The following is a 17,927-nucleotide window of genomic DNA, read 5'->3' as shown; positions in this document are numbered from 1 at the left end:
ACGTCTTTGCCGCGACGAACACAGTGAAGGATGGTGCTGTCACAGGCGGGAGAGGGTTAGTGTGTGTAGCTGTGAGCTTTTGTCAGGTGCACCTCACCCAGTGGAAAATATGCCACACACACACACACAAGAAGAAGAGAAACTCTGCAAGATACACAAGACGTGACAGGGATTGGATGGTTTATTTCTCAGTGTATGCACAGGAAAATCACACGTGCTTGATTTAGAGTAGACAAACTTTTCAGAGCATTTTTAAAGATGACAACAGACGAACAAGACAGATGTTTAGACTTGTTCAAGACTGACAGAAAAAATAAATGTCAAGAATTTAACACATTCTTATTTGAATTACACAAAGAGCCGATGTGCAAACTAAAGGTGCGCTGAAAAGAAAAACAATGAAATGGAACCTTTATTACATTTGACATATTTCACTCATTAATTAAAAAAAAAGAAGCTTGGACAGCAGGAGTGGTTTTCACTCATTGTACGTAGAGTTTAATCATAGACTGTAGATACAGATGGATGATATGACAGCTCCTTAAAAAGTGAAGCCGAATAATTTGGATCGCCCCCTGGTGGCTGGCTACAGTCAAGGACATAAACCCCAAATTATCCATGTTAGCAGATGGGACATGGCCCAAAATAAAAAAGTCAAAGTACACATGAAATACATTTTAGATAGTAGAATAGTTCATGTTTCTGGTAAGGTTGGTTTTAATTAGTGATTTGTTGCTATAAAACATCATGATTGACAGCTGAGACTGACTCGTGATTGGTCGAGTGCATGAATCTGCAGGCCCCTCGATACCACTGCTCCTCATTACTGTTCAAACTGCCTCTCCTAACAACATCCCAAGCACAAAATGGCGCCAGCTGTATGAAGAACATTATTTTACTTCAGTTTTGCACAACAGGAAGGAAGTGGAGAAGCGTCATCCATCTTTATATACAGTCAGTCTCCCCAATACAGAAGCCTTCTGGACTTCTGTGTGTGCGCTAGCGGTGACACGACACACTTAGTTAACATTGTATTAAAGTTCCTCATGTATAACATTACAAAAGTAGCTGTGAAGTGAACAGCCGAGCAAGCAGATTTTAGATTTCACACAGTGTGTACGTGTGTCGGAGTGGTGTGGGCGAACCCCTCCGCAGCTTCACCGTTGTTTTCCCATCGATCCCGGCCGATGTGTCATTATGATGGATTGCTCCGTGGGCTTCAGGGAGACCAGCGCTGGGCCCGCGCTGTATTGACAACACTCCCAGTTCCCTCTCCTGCTCTCGTTAAGTACTTCTCTCTCAAGTTAATGAAGTAAGAACAGGGAGGGCTTTTTTCGCTGGGAGGGGAATGATGTGTGATCGTCTCTGGAGTTTATGTGTTTAGTTCACTTTAAAAGGGTAAAGCCCAGCTGGTGGTGATGACAAAATAAAGAGTCAGAATGGCTTTGTTTTGGTTTATAGAGCGAGTACGGCTGATGAAAATGTACGCGAAATTAAATAATGAGAAATGTATAAAGGATGAAAATGAAAACTCATTGATTAATGTAGAAATGTGTAAATCATGAAACTGCGGTGTGCTGGACTTGAAATATTATTTCTTGGGCATGAAATTGAAATTAGCAAAAAACAAATATCTTAAGTTACAGAGTCTCTCAATCGGCGAAGAACTTTTCACACTGCAGCCACAGAACTGCACAAACTGTACGAAAAACAAAAGACAGATTTTTATAACAGCCGTAGATACGACACCATTCTCCGCTACGGGAATTCTTCAGGGACCGACCCAAATTGGCAAGCAGGCGGAAGATGTGGCCTCATTCAGACAGCCTAATCTGGCATCTGTTATTGCAGACAGAATCAGTGGGCCCATGGGGCTGCCAGGAGAGGAGACATAGAGGTGTAATTGAGAGCAGCAGTTTAGATCTAATAGGAAAATGAGATGAGATAGCGGGCCTAAGTTTGGGGTGAGTGTCCAAGACAATCGCCTTTTCATTCTGGAGCCGCAGTCATTGTCGCGGCGAGCGGGGGGGGGACTGTTAGGAGTCGTGACGATATAGGTTACCTTATGATATAGATATACAAGGAGCTGGACTTGGAAAGTCTGTAGTTGGTTGTCAGCTCACTTCCCAATTAGAGGGAGACACTGCTGCATATATAGTATATATTATAATCTGCAGAGTTTGGGAAAAAAGTATATGTGTCAGCCGCCCGACTACGATGTGTCTCATCACCTTAAAGCTGCTTTCAGACATGAACCCTGTATATTCTCCTGACATTCTCTGAAGGGGATGAATGTGAGGACGCAAACGTCCGAGTCAGAGGCTCCGGACTTACTCCGGAGTCTCGCCAATGTGAGGACACGGCAGACTATCCAGAGAGCGAGTGGGCGAAAACGAATATCACAGGATGAAAAAGCGGTGCCACACATGTAGAAGACACCAACGAAGATGTCGGGAGAGATTTTGGTGATGAGGGCCGAAGTCGGTGTGGTTGTTGCTGCGCCCCCCTCCCCCCTTGCCCTGAACGCTGCAGAGATCTGAGTGGAGGATCTACTGCTGCGTTATTCATGTATGAAACTCCGGAGAAAGTCTGGACCCAATTGTGCGGACATTCTCTGGAGTTCGTGTCTCGAAGAACAACAGATTTCACGCACATCCCGATCTCAGTCTACACACAAACAAGTTAGTTCTTAAATGTCCTCTTTCCATCATTTCTCACTCTTGAGCACTTGACCCACACATGGCCCTGATAAACAGATCAGAAGGAGTTGAGCAAAGAAAAAAAACCATGTAAAGCACAGGTTATATGAAAAATGTACAGTTCTTCCCTCTCAGGCTTCGCCCCTCTGAGCCCCGACCTGCTCTCCTCACTACACTGTGGTGATCTTCTTGTCCTTGGTGGCCTGTTTGATGGCCGCCTGTTCACAGATGATCTCCTTCAGCCGCTGCAGCCGGGTGTTTTGAGTGCTCAGGTCCCCGACGCCCGTCTGGCTGCGGTGGAGCAAGGACAGGGCGTTGATGTACTCCAGCTCCGTGTAGCGGACGCCCTGGTCCACCACCAGGTTCAGCAGCTCGTCCGCGGCGTTGTACAGCATCTCATAGTACTGCCTGCACGGAGGAAGAGGGAGGAGGAAGAGAGAGAGAATGACAAGAGGTTATGAGTGGAGAGAAGAAGGGGGAAAAGAAAAGCATTTGCAATAGAAAGGATATAAAGCTGAATATAGCTTTATATTCCTTCGTTTTACACGATTCCTGTGCTGAATCAAAAAGGATAAACTAAACATCAAGTACATTCGTTACACACATTTCCTTCCTGACTAAAACATCAGATTTTTGTAAACTAAAATGCTTTTTTTCCCCAGAATACATAGAGATGTACCTCCTGTGTATGTGAGCATCGGCTGTAAAACTCATTAGCACCAACTCAACGAGGAGAACACAATATTTGGCCATAAATATGGATTTTTAGAAGAAAGGGTAACTTGTCACAATGGACACAATTTACACATTCCTGTGCATAATAGAGGAGGAGAGGCTGAAGGTGGCAGAGTAGTGCAGGAGAGTGTTGGGATGCAGGACAGACCATTATTCTTTGCTCGGGGGCAAAACAGGTCAAATACCTTGGAGAGTGCAGGTGTGCGTGTGTCTGTGTGCATGTGTGTGGTAATGTGTGCAATGCTCTGAAATACACAAAGGAACACAAAAACGCAGGCAGGCACTAGAACACATTTCACCAGTATCTGCCCCCGGCTATGGGGCAAATCCCGTGTTCTGATGATACACTAAATGTTTTACTCCCACACAGTCAGTGTAAATACAGTAAGAAGTAAGGAGTGGACAGCAGGTGATGTGTACTACATATTGTACTATAATATTCAACTGTAAACATGTTTTTATGTCTGGATGACACCAAAAGAACGAGTGACAAACCGTTCGATGTTGATGTTTATATTTAATACTTTTATTCTACAGTAATTGTTTGCATTTCATGTTAAGAACATTTTTATTTTATATTTCAAGCTCTATATTGTTGTTGAGTTTTCTTTATATTTATAGTTATTTATCATAAAGTTTGTGGTTAAACTTAATACAATTATATTTCTTTGTTAAAAGGATTTCATCCAAACATCTTTTCAATTTTCTTTTTAATACAGATATCTTTTTCCTCCTGACTATTGGAATCAAAAATCCATATTGATTGGTCTCTGGTTATTTTGTTGACATAAACAGTCTCAGCTGCCAGAGCTTTCTTTAATATGTGAATCCATGTGGAACGGAATATTATGGATGCACATATATTTGATCTGTTGACCTGTACAGCCATTGGTTTTCATTCATGTGTCTTTAATGTGATAGTCAATAAAGTGACTACTGTCAGTCCACAGCGGCGCCTCCTGCTGCTCTGTGGGCACAGCAGCTCAGCCAGGAGAGATCTCTGTGGCACTGAGGCTGAGGAAAGGCCTTGGAGGTGTTGACTGAGGTAGAAATAGAAGTTCCACCTGTTTTCACATCTCTCCGCCGTGTGACAGCAGAGAAAAAGACTCGTTTGTAACCCACGTCCACTAAAGAATCTGCAGAAAGAGGGTTAAGCTCAGAGGAAATTAGAGGTAAAATGGATCCAAATCTCTACGATGTTGCACAGTGGGAAGAAAAAAAAGAAAAGAGAAGATGACACGTTGGTGAGGAAAAAAAAAGATATTTTGATCTCATTTGTTTAGCTCCAGCAGCCACCCAAGACCCATTCCCTTCTTGAGATGATCATTTCCAATGCTAACGAGGCGTTAACGAGCACTCAGGGAGCCTCTGTTCCAAGGTGTTTTATGTGCTGTCATTGTGGGAAAATCCAACAGGAGGGGAAGAAAGACCTGGAAAGAGTAATGAAGGGGTAGAATGAATGAGATGGAGATAGAGCGGCAGAGAGTGAGAAAAAAAACGAGAGCGATGACTAAAGCTATGAGTGACGAATAGCGGTGTATATCTTTCTTTTTTTTTTTTTGCCTTCGCCCTGACAAGTAATGCCCTTGGTCATCAGAGCATTTGCATTCTGTCTCACTCTCCCCGCTGCTCTCAATTTCTCTCCAAGGTCTTGTTCATTTTTCCGTCCCTGAGCTCATTTCATGAAAAAGCTTGTCAATATTGATGAGGGTCACATTCGTTTACTGAGAGGGGGGGGGGGCAGAGGAAAGGCGAGGAAGAAAAGAAAGATGGCTCCCACTTTTGTGTTTTTATCTCATGATGAAATGTGTCATGAATTTGCTTGTGTTTGTCTCACTGGCTGATAAATGTCGGAATGCGAGCGGCTTTGAACGTGCATTTGTACGTTTAGAGTGCGTGATGGAGTGCGCCGGATTTACCTCGGTTACACGGGCATTACCGCTGCATTCCCCCAGACCTGGTGATTGACTGCACGCTTGAGGAAAATCGCCTCGTTATACTTTATGATCTAATGAGAAAAACGAGTATAACCCACAAAAAAAACGCTCATTTCTTTCGTTGAGGGACGGAGCTGTGAACAGACGAGGCTCCTCTCTTTCAAATACACCGGCTCTCTGCAGCAAACAGCTCAGAGGAAGGAGACTTGATTCTGAACAAGAGCAAGAAACTAAATTGTACCCGACTATTTAACCCTCTGACTTTCTAAAGAGGCATAGTGATGGCAAACCTCTGTGTGGTCATATGTGTTTATAAGGTTCTTGTGTTTGGAATTCAGGTTTTTTTTTCCCTTTATATTTACAGCTATAAATGTGGAGGTTAGGTCAATTGGAGAGTTCAAATTGCTTGTTCGAGAGCGTGTTTGTCTTGGTGTGATAGAGACTGGTGACCTGTTCACGGTGCTTTTGACTCTCCAGTGTTAACTTGGCCCGGCTGCAGCTACTGTGTATAAATCATAGACTGTTTATAAAGATGGACGACATGACACATGGCTGGCAGCAGTTGAGGTCATAAACCCTGGTGCCTCCATGTTAGTTGACAGGACATGGACCAAACTAAAAGGTCAAAGTACACGTCAAATATGTTTGGTCATTTTAGGTTGTTTTTTTTTTCACATTTACACATGATTTCCTTTCGGGTTCAGGTCGAGCTCGGTTTGTGTTTTCTCAGGCCTGGGTTTGCACTCAAGTTTAAAAAGGTATTTTTTCAATAAGTTTGGTTTGTATTATTTATTTGAAGCTATAAAAACGGGGGGGAATTTCATGATTGACAACTAAGACTGACATCCCATGATCCTTACTGCACAGACGCTGGCTACAAATGATGCATCGTCCATCTTTATGTACAGTTTGTGTTATAAATAATGATGTTAAAATAAAAACAGTTGCCAGTGTCTCAGTTCTTGTTGTTGACTTTGTGTGGTTTGACTAACCGATGACTTTTTTTAGGCTCGGTTCCCCGTTTCAACGCTGCTAAGTTTTAAATGAATAACAAACACATCTGCTCTGCTGCAAACTGAAATTATCGCTCTAACAGAAACTAAGTGCTGTTTGTACACTTTTCACCAGTCCCCAAAAAAAAAAAACACGATTTGTCTTATAAAATAGCAAAACTGGGAAGCTTTGGAACCCATCTGTTGATGTGGCAGCCAGCAGGAGAAAATTAAAAATACCTCATCAGTGCTATAAAACATGGCTTAACTACAGTATAATAGCAGCTATAATTCACTTGGCAGCGATGCATTTGGGAAAAGTCCCACGCAGGATTTGTTAAAAGCAGATCAACTCTTGTTCATTTACAACTGATGACAGTGTAGTAAATCCACTGGGCAATTTGTTGTGCTTTCAATATAGCATCCGATATCTAAACAGAGAAGCTGCGTCCACGGGCAGACGATGCTGCTGGGCTGTCAGCTGGTTATTAGTGTGTGTGTGTGTGTGTGTGTGTGTGTGTGTGTGTGTGTGTGTGTGTGTGTGTGTGTGTGTGTGTGTGTGTGTGTGTGTTGTGTGTGTGTGTGACTGCATCGTGAGGACAGCTGGCAGTCTAGCCTTCGGTTCAAACGGGAGGAAGCTGGTTCAGAAAGAGAAAGTGTAAGGTGGGTGTGTGGGTGGGTGAGTGATGTATGTTAGTGTGCGCTGAAAACACTTTCAAACAGTTCATTACACAAGCAGTTGGAAAGCCATTTGCCAAACAGGGTGAGGCTGTTAATAAGATTAAAATCTCTCCGAACTCCACCATCAAGTAAGAACCCCCAGTGACACACACACACACACACACACACACACACACACACACACACACACACACACACACACACACACACACACACACACACACACACACACACACACACACACACACACACACACACACACACCTTCTTATCTGTTAGAGACACAGTATTATTTTTTTAGACAATACTTAAGTGAATTGTTGTTTTGATTGCCCCTTCCTTTAAGTCTTTTCTCCATTTAGCCTCTGTCGGTGTCTCACACAAACACACACACACACACAAACACACACACAAACACACACACATTTTACCAATCTCCACCTGCCTCTTCCAGAAGTTCCATCTATGAAAGCACTGCTTCAGTAATCAGCTTGTGTTTGTATTTGTGTGTGTGTGTCTGTTTGTGCGTGTCAGCATGCCTCCACTGTGCGCTTTCTATTAAATTTTAATTAGCTGCCCCCCCTCCCTTTTCCTCATATACAAAGAAAATTAAGTAAATTTATGATGCGTGGACGCAGCATCGGACACAGACATGTATGTCAATGGTGTGAGGGACAGAGGGAAACATGGAGGAGAAGGGGGGCATTAAGAGAAAGATGAAGACGCAAAGAGAGAAGAAAAGAAGAAGAGAAAGACAAGAATCAGCACAATTAATTTCCCCTCATTTCCACTGTGTACAATATTAAGGCCATTACAGGCTACCTCTGTCAGCACGTTTGCAACAACACATTAGTTAGTGGGGGAGAGATGAGGTGAGGAAGGAGGAGGAGGAGGAGGAGGAGGAGGAGGAGGAGGAGAGGGGATGGGAGAAAATCAACTGGAACCGCGGCTCGTTGGTGCACAAATATCGATGTTACTGACAACAACAACAAGGAAACTTGTCTTCTTTTCTCCCCCTTTTTTTTTTGTCTCAGCCTAATTTGTATCAACCCTGAGCCCGGAAAGATTTGAAAACGCATCTTTTCCTCTTTGGCCTGTTGTCCTTTTTGTTCGCAGCAGAAAAAAAAAACGAGCTTTTTGAAAAAACAAGCAATCAGTCTGCGAAACTTTGACTGCAAACAAAGAGCGTGCACGTGAGGTCATTGATGAGAGCCTGGTGGGGGGGGGCTGCAGGGAAGTTGTTGTTTCTATCCATAGACGGTATGCAAAGATGGACGACATGACAGCTCCAATGCAAAGTGAAGCCAAAGCGTCTTGATTGCCCCCTGGTGGCTGGCTGCAGTATGAGCCTTAAACCACACCTTCTCCATGTTAGTGGGTGGGACATGGACCAAACAAAACAGTCATTTTAGGTCGTTCTTATCACATGGATATATGTCCAGTAAGTTTGGTTTTAATTAGTTATTTGATGCAAAAAATGTGATGCTTTATAAACAGTCTATGGTTCTTACCCTTTCTGTTATCCCTCATTTTAACTGATGATACAGGTGCTTGAAGACTTAGTCAACGTGAGTAAAAAGTGATTTGAGCGATCTCTTTTCCCTGTACCTGTAATGTGCAGTGTCAAAGTGGAAGTATCATTAAAGAAAACATCGCCGAGAGTTCTCTACTAAACTGGACATAACATGACATCTTGTTCTTGTAATTATAACACTATTGCTACTCTGCTATAATGCTGAGCTAGCATGTATAGTCAAGTCTGTCTTTATCGAGTCTGTCAGAGTTAGTCAGCCCTAAAAAAAAATGTATGCGCAGGAGGTTACAACTTAAAATGATTTGATGGCGTCTCCTGACTTCAGGGAGAAAACCCTCAGAAATAATGTCTCTACGGGCGACGAACTGAACGAGAGAGACTCCAAAATATGCTAATTGTCGGTGAAAATGATTCTGAGAGAGGAGCACAAGAGGGAGAGAGGAATCGACTCACAGCGGTGACTCAGTCAGCCAGGCTGGTGACTACACCCACTGAGATATTGACCTGCATGCAGACGTCTGACTGAACAGAACCTGCGGTAAGTTGCAAAGCACTGTTTCATTGTTGAGAGGCTGCGATCAGAAAAGTCTTTGCACTATTCAACAGGAATTTACATGGGATGGTTAAGATGTTAATTATTTTTGTTTTGATGCATTTGAAAGCCTTGACCTAGGAATGTTTTTGTGAATATATTTTTGTTCTCACATATAAATTCTGCTTTGTACATTAACCAGCTTAGTCTCTCTCCCTCCCCTCCTTCCTTCTGTGTCTCTCCCTACAGGGCAGTGCATTTGTCTCTCCTCTGGTAATGAGGGAAGGTCTGCAGAGACTCTGAGACTGAAGCTTCATCAGCAAAGACCGGTCCCATCACGCTGCGCCACGCACAACAAGCACACACACACACATACACACACACACACTCTGACTGGCTTCATCAGCAAAGACCAGCGTCATCAAGCTGCGAGGGCGCGCGCACACAAACACACAAACACACAAACCGGCTTCATCAGCAGAGACAAGTCTCATCATACCGCATCATACACACACACACACGACAGAAAACAGGAGCAGGGGAGGGGCGGTAAGAAGAAGAGAGGCGAGGGAATAGCAGTTCAGTCGAGGCGGTGCAGGTGATTGGATGTAGCAGAGAAGAGAAAACATGAGGAGAGAGGGACAGAGAGAGGAGGAAGAGAGAGAGAGCTAAAGAGAGAGACACAAGGTGACAGCGAGGGAGACACAAGCCGGGCGAAGTGACAGCGTATTGAAGTCAGGCCTAAATACAAACAGTTTTATCTGTTGACACCCACTACCTCCTGACACGGCCGTCAACTGTACTTATTACCACATTCTCTGTAGACACACCAGCCTGTCACCTCCACACACACACACACACACACACAAAAACCAAGGACAGTTTATTCGCCAGTGCGCACACACACACCGCATCTTGCAGAGGGTGGTGTCGCACACCCGGGGACAATACACACTAGCACCTTTGACAAGTCACACAAGCAGACTGCAGTGATTTCCAGTGGCAGACAGGTGGGTGTGATGGGTTAAGGGGCTCGCAAGTTTTGCAGGGGATGTTATGACAGCGCCGCAACCTGCCTACACGGGTCACCGGGCAGCTCAGAGCTCCACCGCCTGTGTGCTTGTGTTACTGTGTGTGTGTGTGTGTGTTCAGAGCGTGTCTGGGAAATGCTGCGGCACCAGACATCGGAGGCATTTGGACAAACGGGTACATATTTACTTTAGGTTTACTTTTGCTGTAGGGGATTCATGTAGAGTGAAGTTCCTTCAGAGGCTTTGTTCACTGGTGCGCTGCAGTAAAAAACATGAATCCAGCTGGTTGTGTGTTCGAATGCAGTTACACACAAGCTTGCTTATACTTTGGAAACCATTTAGGGGTGGTTTAAGTTGTCAGCTTCATGACATCAAGGCAGAATCTAAGCTTACTTGATCTGAAACTAGATGCTCCTACAGATGTTTTCTGACCTTTTAGGTAATTCTTACCTCACTGATGTTTATTCAATATGTTCATGGTTTTAATCAGTTACTTGATGCTATAAAACAGGGTGAGACATCATGATTGACTGATTTTTGATTGGTCGAGTGTTTGTATTGAAAGGACCTTGCTGCCGTGGCTCCACCCCTCGATCGCTACAGAACAGATTCTAGCTTCAAATGACGAGTGAACCATTTCTTATGTACAGTCTGTGGTTGACACTATAAGTTGATTAACAGAAAATCAAGACACGTGCAGAGCGGAACTTTATGATGGGTAAAAGAAAGAAAAACTAAAAAGGTGTTGTCTTGAGTTGAGGCTTCAAGGTCGATGACCAAGCTGTGATTTAAACATTTGCTTAAACTTAAAATATATTATGTTTGTTAATTATGTTAGATCTCTATTTTACTTACTAGGTTTCTAAATCAGTTGCCAACGAATTAAGTCCCAAATTTCTCCATATGCTGGAGTGGACAGTTGCCAGGCAACACTTTTTTGACAATTTTGCTGTTTTGTTAGCGTGAGGACGATTGTGGCTTCTGGACTTTTCAAGGTAAAAGACTCACAAACAGCCTCCTCTGTTTATCTCGTATCTGCGGAAAGATCGACATGAACAGACAGAACTAGAGAGGAAGGGATCAGTGGAGTGATACACACGTACAGACACACACTGGACACACAAATGTGACATTGCGGTAACATTGTGGTGACACACAGGTCTGCAGAATAGGAGTGAGCCCCTGAACCGTTTCTGAGCAGATGGTCTGTGTGCCAGTGTTTAGGTGTCCATGTGTGTGTGTTTGACCCTGACCCTCTCACTGAGCCTCACTGCCAAATGCATGGCCGAGAGAAGAGAGACTGACATACTTTGCTATAGAAACGCACATGCTCTCTCTCTCTCACACACACACACACACACATTTGAACACCTCTCACATATTGCAGCTTTTCAGTTAAACTTAAACAAAAATGGATTTCACCACAAGATGGCACTGTTTCACCATGCTTCGTCGCAGTCTGTGAAAGTGGTGATTGAGAGAGAGTGTGTGAGTGTGTGTGTGTCTTCATGAGTTCTGCAGTGCTGGTTACTGGGCCTCTCTTTAGTTTTAACTCAGATCAATGGTGCGCCCTTGTCCAGGTCTCTGCTGGTCTCTCTTTTCCATGCAAGCACTCAGATACAGAAAAACAGCCGACACACACACACACACACACACACACACACACACACACACACACACACACACACACACACACACACACACACACACACACACACACACACACACACACACACACACACACACGGATGTAGTTGTGGCGACTTTCCTCCATAAATTATTCCCTCGCCCCTCACCCTACCGAAAGTCAATCCTAACTATTCCATTTAAATGAGTTAAGCCTGAGCAAAGTGTCCTCGTGAAAATTGTCTACAACTCTTAACTGGTCCTCATAAAGATTGAAGGACCAGTACGAGACACACACACACACACACACACACAGATAAGAACATAAAAGTGCACAGATGCACAGACAAGCATCTGTTGCCTGTCTCCAAACTCAGCCTCCTGCTGTCCCCACTTCTTGTCTTCATTTCACACTTGTTTCTCCAGAGGAGGTCATAAAATACTGATGAGGAAAATTCTGCTTTCGGTCTCTCCCCCACTGCTGGTCAGCCAATGTGAGCCTTCTCCATGTCTGCACAACAAACGGCTAAATATGCACAGCTTGTATCGATGCAACATGAAAATAAGCTGTAGTCTATCTTTCAAAATCTATGAAATGTTAAGGATTCAGCCGCTAAATGATTCACGTCGTCAACCAGATGTTATTTTTTTCGTATATTCTTTAAAACACAAGACACATTATTTGTATTTGCGCTCCAGATTTTAAGCTGTAGGTACTTTACATCTTCTTTACTGAGGCATTATTGGTGGGGAGGCTGAAATGCTTGGGTTGCTCGCAGACGATCACTGGAAAAAGTGTTCTGCGCTGAAGCTAACATTGTTTACCTATAGGGGGTAAGTAAGTCGCACCCAACCAGACGGATTTGCTACCGTGGCGTGGCACCGGCTGAAAGTGCTGCTTTAAAAGTTCAAATTATTTCAAATTCGACCCCGGTGGCCGCTGACCTTTCTAAGCGAGATGAGATAACAGCTGTACGTGATGTAGTTCTTTTTACAGTTTATAGAAATGACTGTATATCAGAGGGTATGTCTACTGAAAAAGACTCTACCTGGATTTACAGTTTAAAGGCTTTAAATGACTACATGTGTCGTTTAAGTAAGTGCTTCAACATCATACTACATCATACCGGCCGTCTCAGTTGCACAAGCAGGTGGGAGTTATGAATATTCATCTCCAAAACATAAATATGGTGATTTCAAAATGCTGATTGGCTTGGCTGAGTGTCTGTGCATGGGTGAGAACAATACATATTACATGTGTGTGTGGCTTGGTCTGCGTGTGTGTGTGTGTTGTGAGTGTCGGCGTGTCATGAAAGCCGGAGGCCGGCCAATCCAAAAAGCCATGAATGTGTAAACAATGCGCTCTGCAATTCCCAATCAACACCTCCACACCGCCCACGCCTCGTAATCAGAGAGAGTGGGAGAAGGAGAGAGAAGACAGAGAAGCCATCACTGGCATTTCTCCATAATCAAAGTTGACAGAGGGTAGAAATTACATACTAATCAATGGTTCTCCACATCCAGTAGAGTCCAGTTCATTTCAGTATTCTTCTTTGTTTTGTTTTTTTTACTGGAGGGAAACTTGGCTCGGACCGTTACAAGCAATAGCCATGTCCAAACGACGCCAGCACATAGACACCACTCAAACATATGACACACTCAGAAAAGATGCCAGGAGCTGTGAAAAGGAGCTAATTAACCCTGCAACCCAACGTGACAACACTGCAGGCCCGGTTTTACAGCAACAACGGTTACAGAAAGACCGTGAAGGTTGGGAAAGATGCTTTTGAAACGGGTTCAAGTGCTGCCTTTAAAATGATCATACAACTAGAAGGGCACTAAGAGAGGGCATACCTCCGCCAACGCCCAGCAGTCCGCTTATGAAGCCACATTTAAAATCACTTGATCCGCAATTTTACTTGGATCTGACCCAAATTGCTCATAAATATCAGTCCCCTTAACATCAAGATGTCAATTAAAACCTATTTTACAATGTTAAATAAAGGGTTCTTCCCTGACCCATAACACAGCCTGAGCGTAATCCGGACAGACAAACAAACGAACCAAGATGAAAACTTCCTTGACGGATGTAATAAGGAACTAAAATATAATAAAGGATCACTGATAAATAAAGTGTTCCTAATGTTCTTAAAACCAAAATGTACAAATCTTCAACAGGCCACATAAAAGAATGTGTCAAAGCCAAGTTTCATGTTCTTTTAAGAACATTTAAATGTATATATTCATTTTCTAACAAAGTAAGAGCTCTGCCTCGTCCGTGCACTTTATTCAAGCTCCTTTCCTCCGCCTCCCCGTACGTTTCCTGCTTTCAACTCTCACTCCGCTGTAAACTATTGTTTATCCGCGCCACCTTCTCAGAGTCTTTCTATGCATTTCCTGAGAAACCCGTCTTTTCTATGACGTCCTTTAGCTTTTCAGTTTTCATTCTCCCCCCCAAGCCCTCCCTTCTATTTCCATCTTTCCATCACCCGCCCTCTCGCACACTCTCTCTCCCGTCAAGGACACAAACTTCAAGAAAATCTTGAATACTACGAACCACCCCCTCTCTTTCTGTCCTCTTCTCTCTATGCACCCCCCCTGCTCCCTCCCTCTCTTCCTCGCTCCCTTCATCTTGTTCACAAAGATATCTGAGCGCTGATTTCCCCCATGCCTGTCAGGGCCGGACAGCGCCGGGCAACAGCAGGTAGACTCGCAAAAAATATAAATGTATGAATAAGGAATAAACACCAACAACCCATGCGCACTCAGACACACAGCGTGGCTGACAATCTGTTTGACCATCTGTCGGCCCCGTGCATTGACATCGTTGCTTTCTGAACTTGAGGACATTGTGTGTGTCTGTGTGTGTCTATTCAGGGTTGGTCCGTTATATGAGTAAATGACAGATTTTGACTGAAAAACTTCAACATAAACTGTAAAGTATTGTCCATTTTTGATGGTTTCAAAATATATATATTTTTTATAATATGATGTAAAATGTAGAAATACTACAGTGATTATCTTAAAATTGTGTGCAGCATAGATTTAAAAAAAAAAAAATATGTTAATAGTATTATTTCAAAGATATCAGAGGCCATGACATCAGCTTAACTCAAGGGCAAACAGCCAGTATCTATAAATTATAGACAAGGAAATAGGATGACATTTTAGAGACACTGACTATCTGCACAACGCATCTGCCACCTGCTACTTCAGTTGAAGGTTGTCAGCCCCCCCTCAAACCTAAACTCACACTGGAGTGCACGTACAACATTGTACAAACACACAAAACACTTCTCCTGGCTGTATTTGTGGCTAATCCTGTTCAAATGGGAGACAGACTCTGACCTGGCAAAGTCGAGGTCGGCCTCCCTGGACATGGTGATGTTGGTGAGGTTCTGCTGGAGGACAAAGATGTTCCTGCACATCTTCTTGATGCCAGTATCGTTGATCCTCTTAAAGTACTGGGCCCCGTTAATGAGAATACAGGAGATCAGATGACCCAGACCTGGTGGGGAGAGGAGAGGAAATAATAATTGTAAAATACAGAAGGAGAAACAAACGAGAGAAGTAGACAATGAATAAAACAAGAAATGAAAATCTGGGACCAACATAATTAAAACTCTGAGTCAATGTGACAAAACTCAAATTCTGCTTTAATTAGGAAGGTGAATGGTGTTTCTCAGGCAGCTGTTCACCCAAGGTCTGTGCTGACCTTCAAAAATGTACTGGAACTTGTGCTGCTGCAGGGCAGCCCCCATGGTCTCCTCTATGGCCGAGATGTCCTTGTTCAGTTTGACCACCAGTGGGTCATAGTCCATGCTCTCCACATTGGCCACAATGGCATAATTCCCTTGCTTGGTGAGGGGGATCAGGTAATGGAAACAGTGCACCCTGGAATACAACAAGGAAGGAAAAGAGAAAGAGGGAGATAAGATGTAAGTAAGAATAATGTCAAAATGCCTCTATGCTTATCAGGTTTTGTGCACCCCATGTTCTCTCACAGTTCACTGTTGATATGTTGAGAAACACGACTTGTGCTTAGTTTCAGAATAAAGGAACTATAAGACAGACAGAGGCTCTTGAAGGGAGGTGTGTATTTGACCTATATGCAGCATATTATTTCCTGCCCTTACAACGTAGTTAGAAGTCACACTTCAGGGGGCACCGAGTGCTCTCACTTCTCCAACACCTATAATTTCTACACAAATCATCATGTTTAGAGTACTTATATCCACTTATTCAGCTACTACGACATCGTAGCTGGAAACTATTCAGGCAGGAAACCTGATTAGTTAAGGGCAACCTGTAGAGCGCAGCACTAAGTATACTGTTGAACTCTACTACTGAGGAGTATGCCAGAAAGCTTCCACGTCAAATAAATGTACAGCCTTGACTGCCTTCACACTACAATTGTGAATGGTGTCTTCAGAAAAACATGTAATTATGTTTGCAAAAAAAATGTCAGAGAAGCTCATCTTCATGCCTTTATGTCTAAAACGTATATTAGATGTTTATTTCTGAGGTATCAGAAAATAACCACAATCTTGAGAAACACAGCAACTTTATCTCTACTCTAGTTTGTCTATTCTAATATTTTATGTCAGTGGTAATGTATTGTGTATCTTAAAAACTGATGTCAGGACTGTGATGTGTAGACGAGGTGATGCTTCTCTCTGACCATTTAAACACCTATATCTTACTCCGAGGTCCTTTAAGCCCACAGACGGCTCATTTCTGTCTAGACTGGAGGAGTCACTTCTGTCCTAAGTCCATAATCACAGCGCCCTGAGCAGAAAAGTATAAAATGATATGAGTGGATTCCCCTTAAGGCAAAGCCAACAACCACACCGCCATCTTAAATGCCTCCATCTTACTTCCTCTCCTCTCTTTTCAATCATTTCTCTCATTTAGATACCGTATCTCCCTTCTTTAACCCCCCACCTGCCATTTCAACCTCCGCACCCTGTGCCTCCCTTTTTTCTCCTCCCGCCTCCTGATTTCTTCCTCATGGCTTCATTTAGCTGGTAGCACTATCAGGGGAAATTCGGTAGATGGGGAGAGTCAATGGAGCGTAGCGTATAGCTAGACATCAGCCTCAGGGAGGGTTTTCAACTGAAATCATAAACAATATTGCATAAGCTACACAATAGTCTGTGGGGAAATAGTGGTACATGGAGGGATGGAGAGGAATGGGAGAGGAATGGTGACTATTAGCGGCTGTGGGAGTAGAAAGTATATGGTGTGGTAAATTAACTTACTATAGATGTCGACACTGAAAACACATTTTCAAACGATGGTAAAAAATCCCCAAACTGTGCATTTAGGGTGTAATTATGATGTTGATGATAACTTTTTTCTTTCAGACTCGAAAACTTATCCTTTGAGTTTGTGCTGTACAATTATGGAATTGGTTAATTAAAGGATTTTAATTCATAAGAATGTCTCAAATCACTGAGTCCAGATTTTATGGCAAGAAGGTTAGAGCAATACATAACTTGCACAATCTTTACGGAGAGCACTTTCCCTTTGTGATTTTTGGACCCCAGTGTATATGTTTCAAACCTAATATAATAAAACAACTTCACAAAATACTGTAGTTTTGTGCCTTCACTAAAAAAGGATATAACGCACTTGCATAACAAATAATGAACAAATGTTTTTTTTATCATTTAAATCTATTTAAAACTTCGGAGCATATAACTGCTGGCTGAGAATCTAATGCTATGACTAAGATACATTTAACATGTTTGTATTCTTCATGTTGTATGAGTGAGTTTTCTCCTGCCTACCTGACCTCCAGGTGCAACACCAGGAGACAGCGGTCGGAAATGTCCTGAAAGGCCCTGGACAAGTCAGTCAGGGTCTGGAGGATCTGCTCCCGGCTGCGTTCACTCTCACCAACCACCTGACTGTCTCCAGAGCAGGGAGACACACCTGAGTGGACAGAAAAGACAACAAGAGACACACGGAGACACTATTAACAAACACTATTTGTCCAAAGAAGGGCAGAGGTAGTGAGTAGAGGAATCATTAGGACTAGTTTCAGTGTCTTAAGCTGGACCCCAACCTTGTTTTACCCTGAAAACCGACACACACTGTTGTAATGTCTGTGCACACACTTGTACTGTAACCCCTGGCAATACACATGTGTACCATG

At 43.2% G+C, this 17,927-nt stretch overlaps 1 protein-coding gene across 1 annotated transcript in view; it reads right to left on the bottom strand.

The window, feature by feature from the left end:
• Positions 1–163: 163 nt before the first annotated feature.
• exoc4 (exocyst complex component 4) overlaps positions 164–17,927 on the bottom strand; it is a 111,587-nt gene continuing 93,823 nt past the window's right edge. The window contains exons 17-20 of the mRNA XM_035147336.2: positions 17,560–17,704; positions 15,483–15,661; positions 15,116–15,275; positions 164–3,107 (exon numbers count right to left, since the gene is read on the bottom strand). Coding sequence (XP_035003227.1) covers positions 2,870–3,107; positions 15,116–15,275; positions 15,483–15,661; positions 17,560–17,704 — 722 coding nt within the window. The 3' untranslated portion in view covers positions 164–2,869. The remainder of the gene's footprint in view (positions 3,108–15,115; positions 15,276–15,482; positions 15,662–17,559; positions 17,705–17,927) is intronic.

This window comes from Hippoglossus stenolepis, chromosome 22 (assembly GCF_022539355.2).
Source record: "Hippoglossus stenolepis isolate QCI-W04-F060 chromosome 22, HSTE1.2, whole genome shotgun sequence".
Lineage (NCBI taxonomy): Eukaryota > Metazoa > Chordata > Actinopteri > Pleuronectiformes > Pleuronectidae > Hippoglossus > Hippoglossus stenolepis.
Note: the sequence above shows the minus strand (reverse complement) of the source record. Positions and strands in the feature narration are given on the sequence as shown.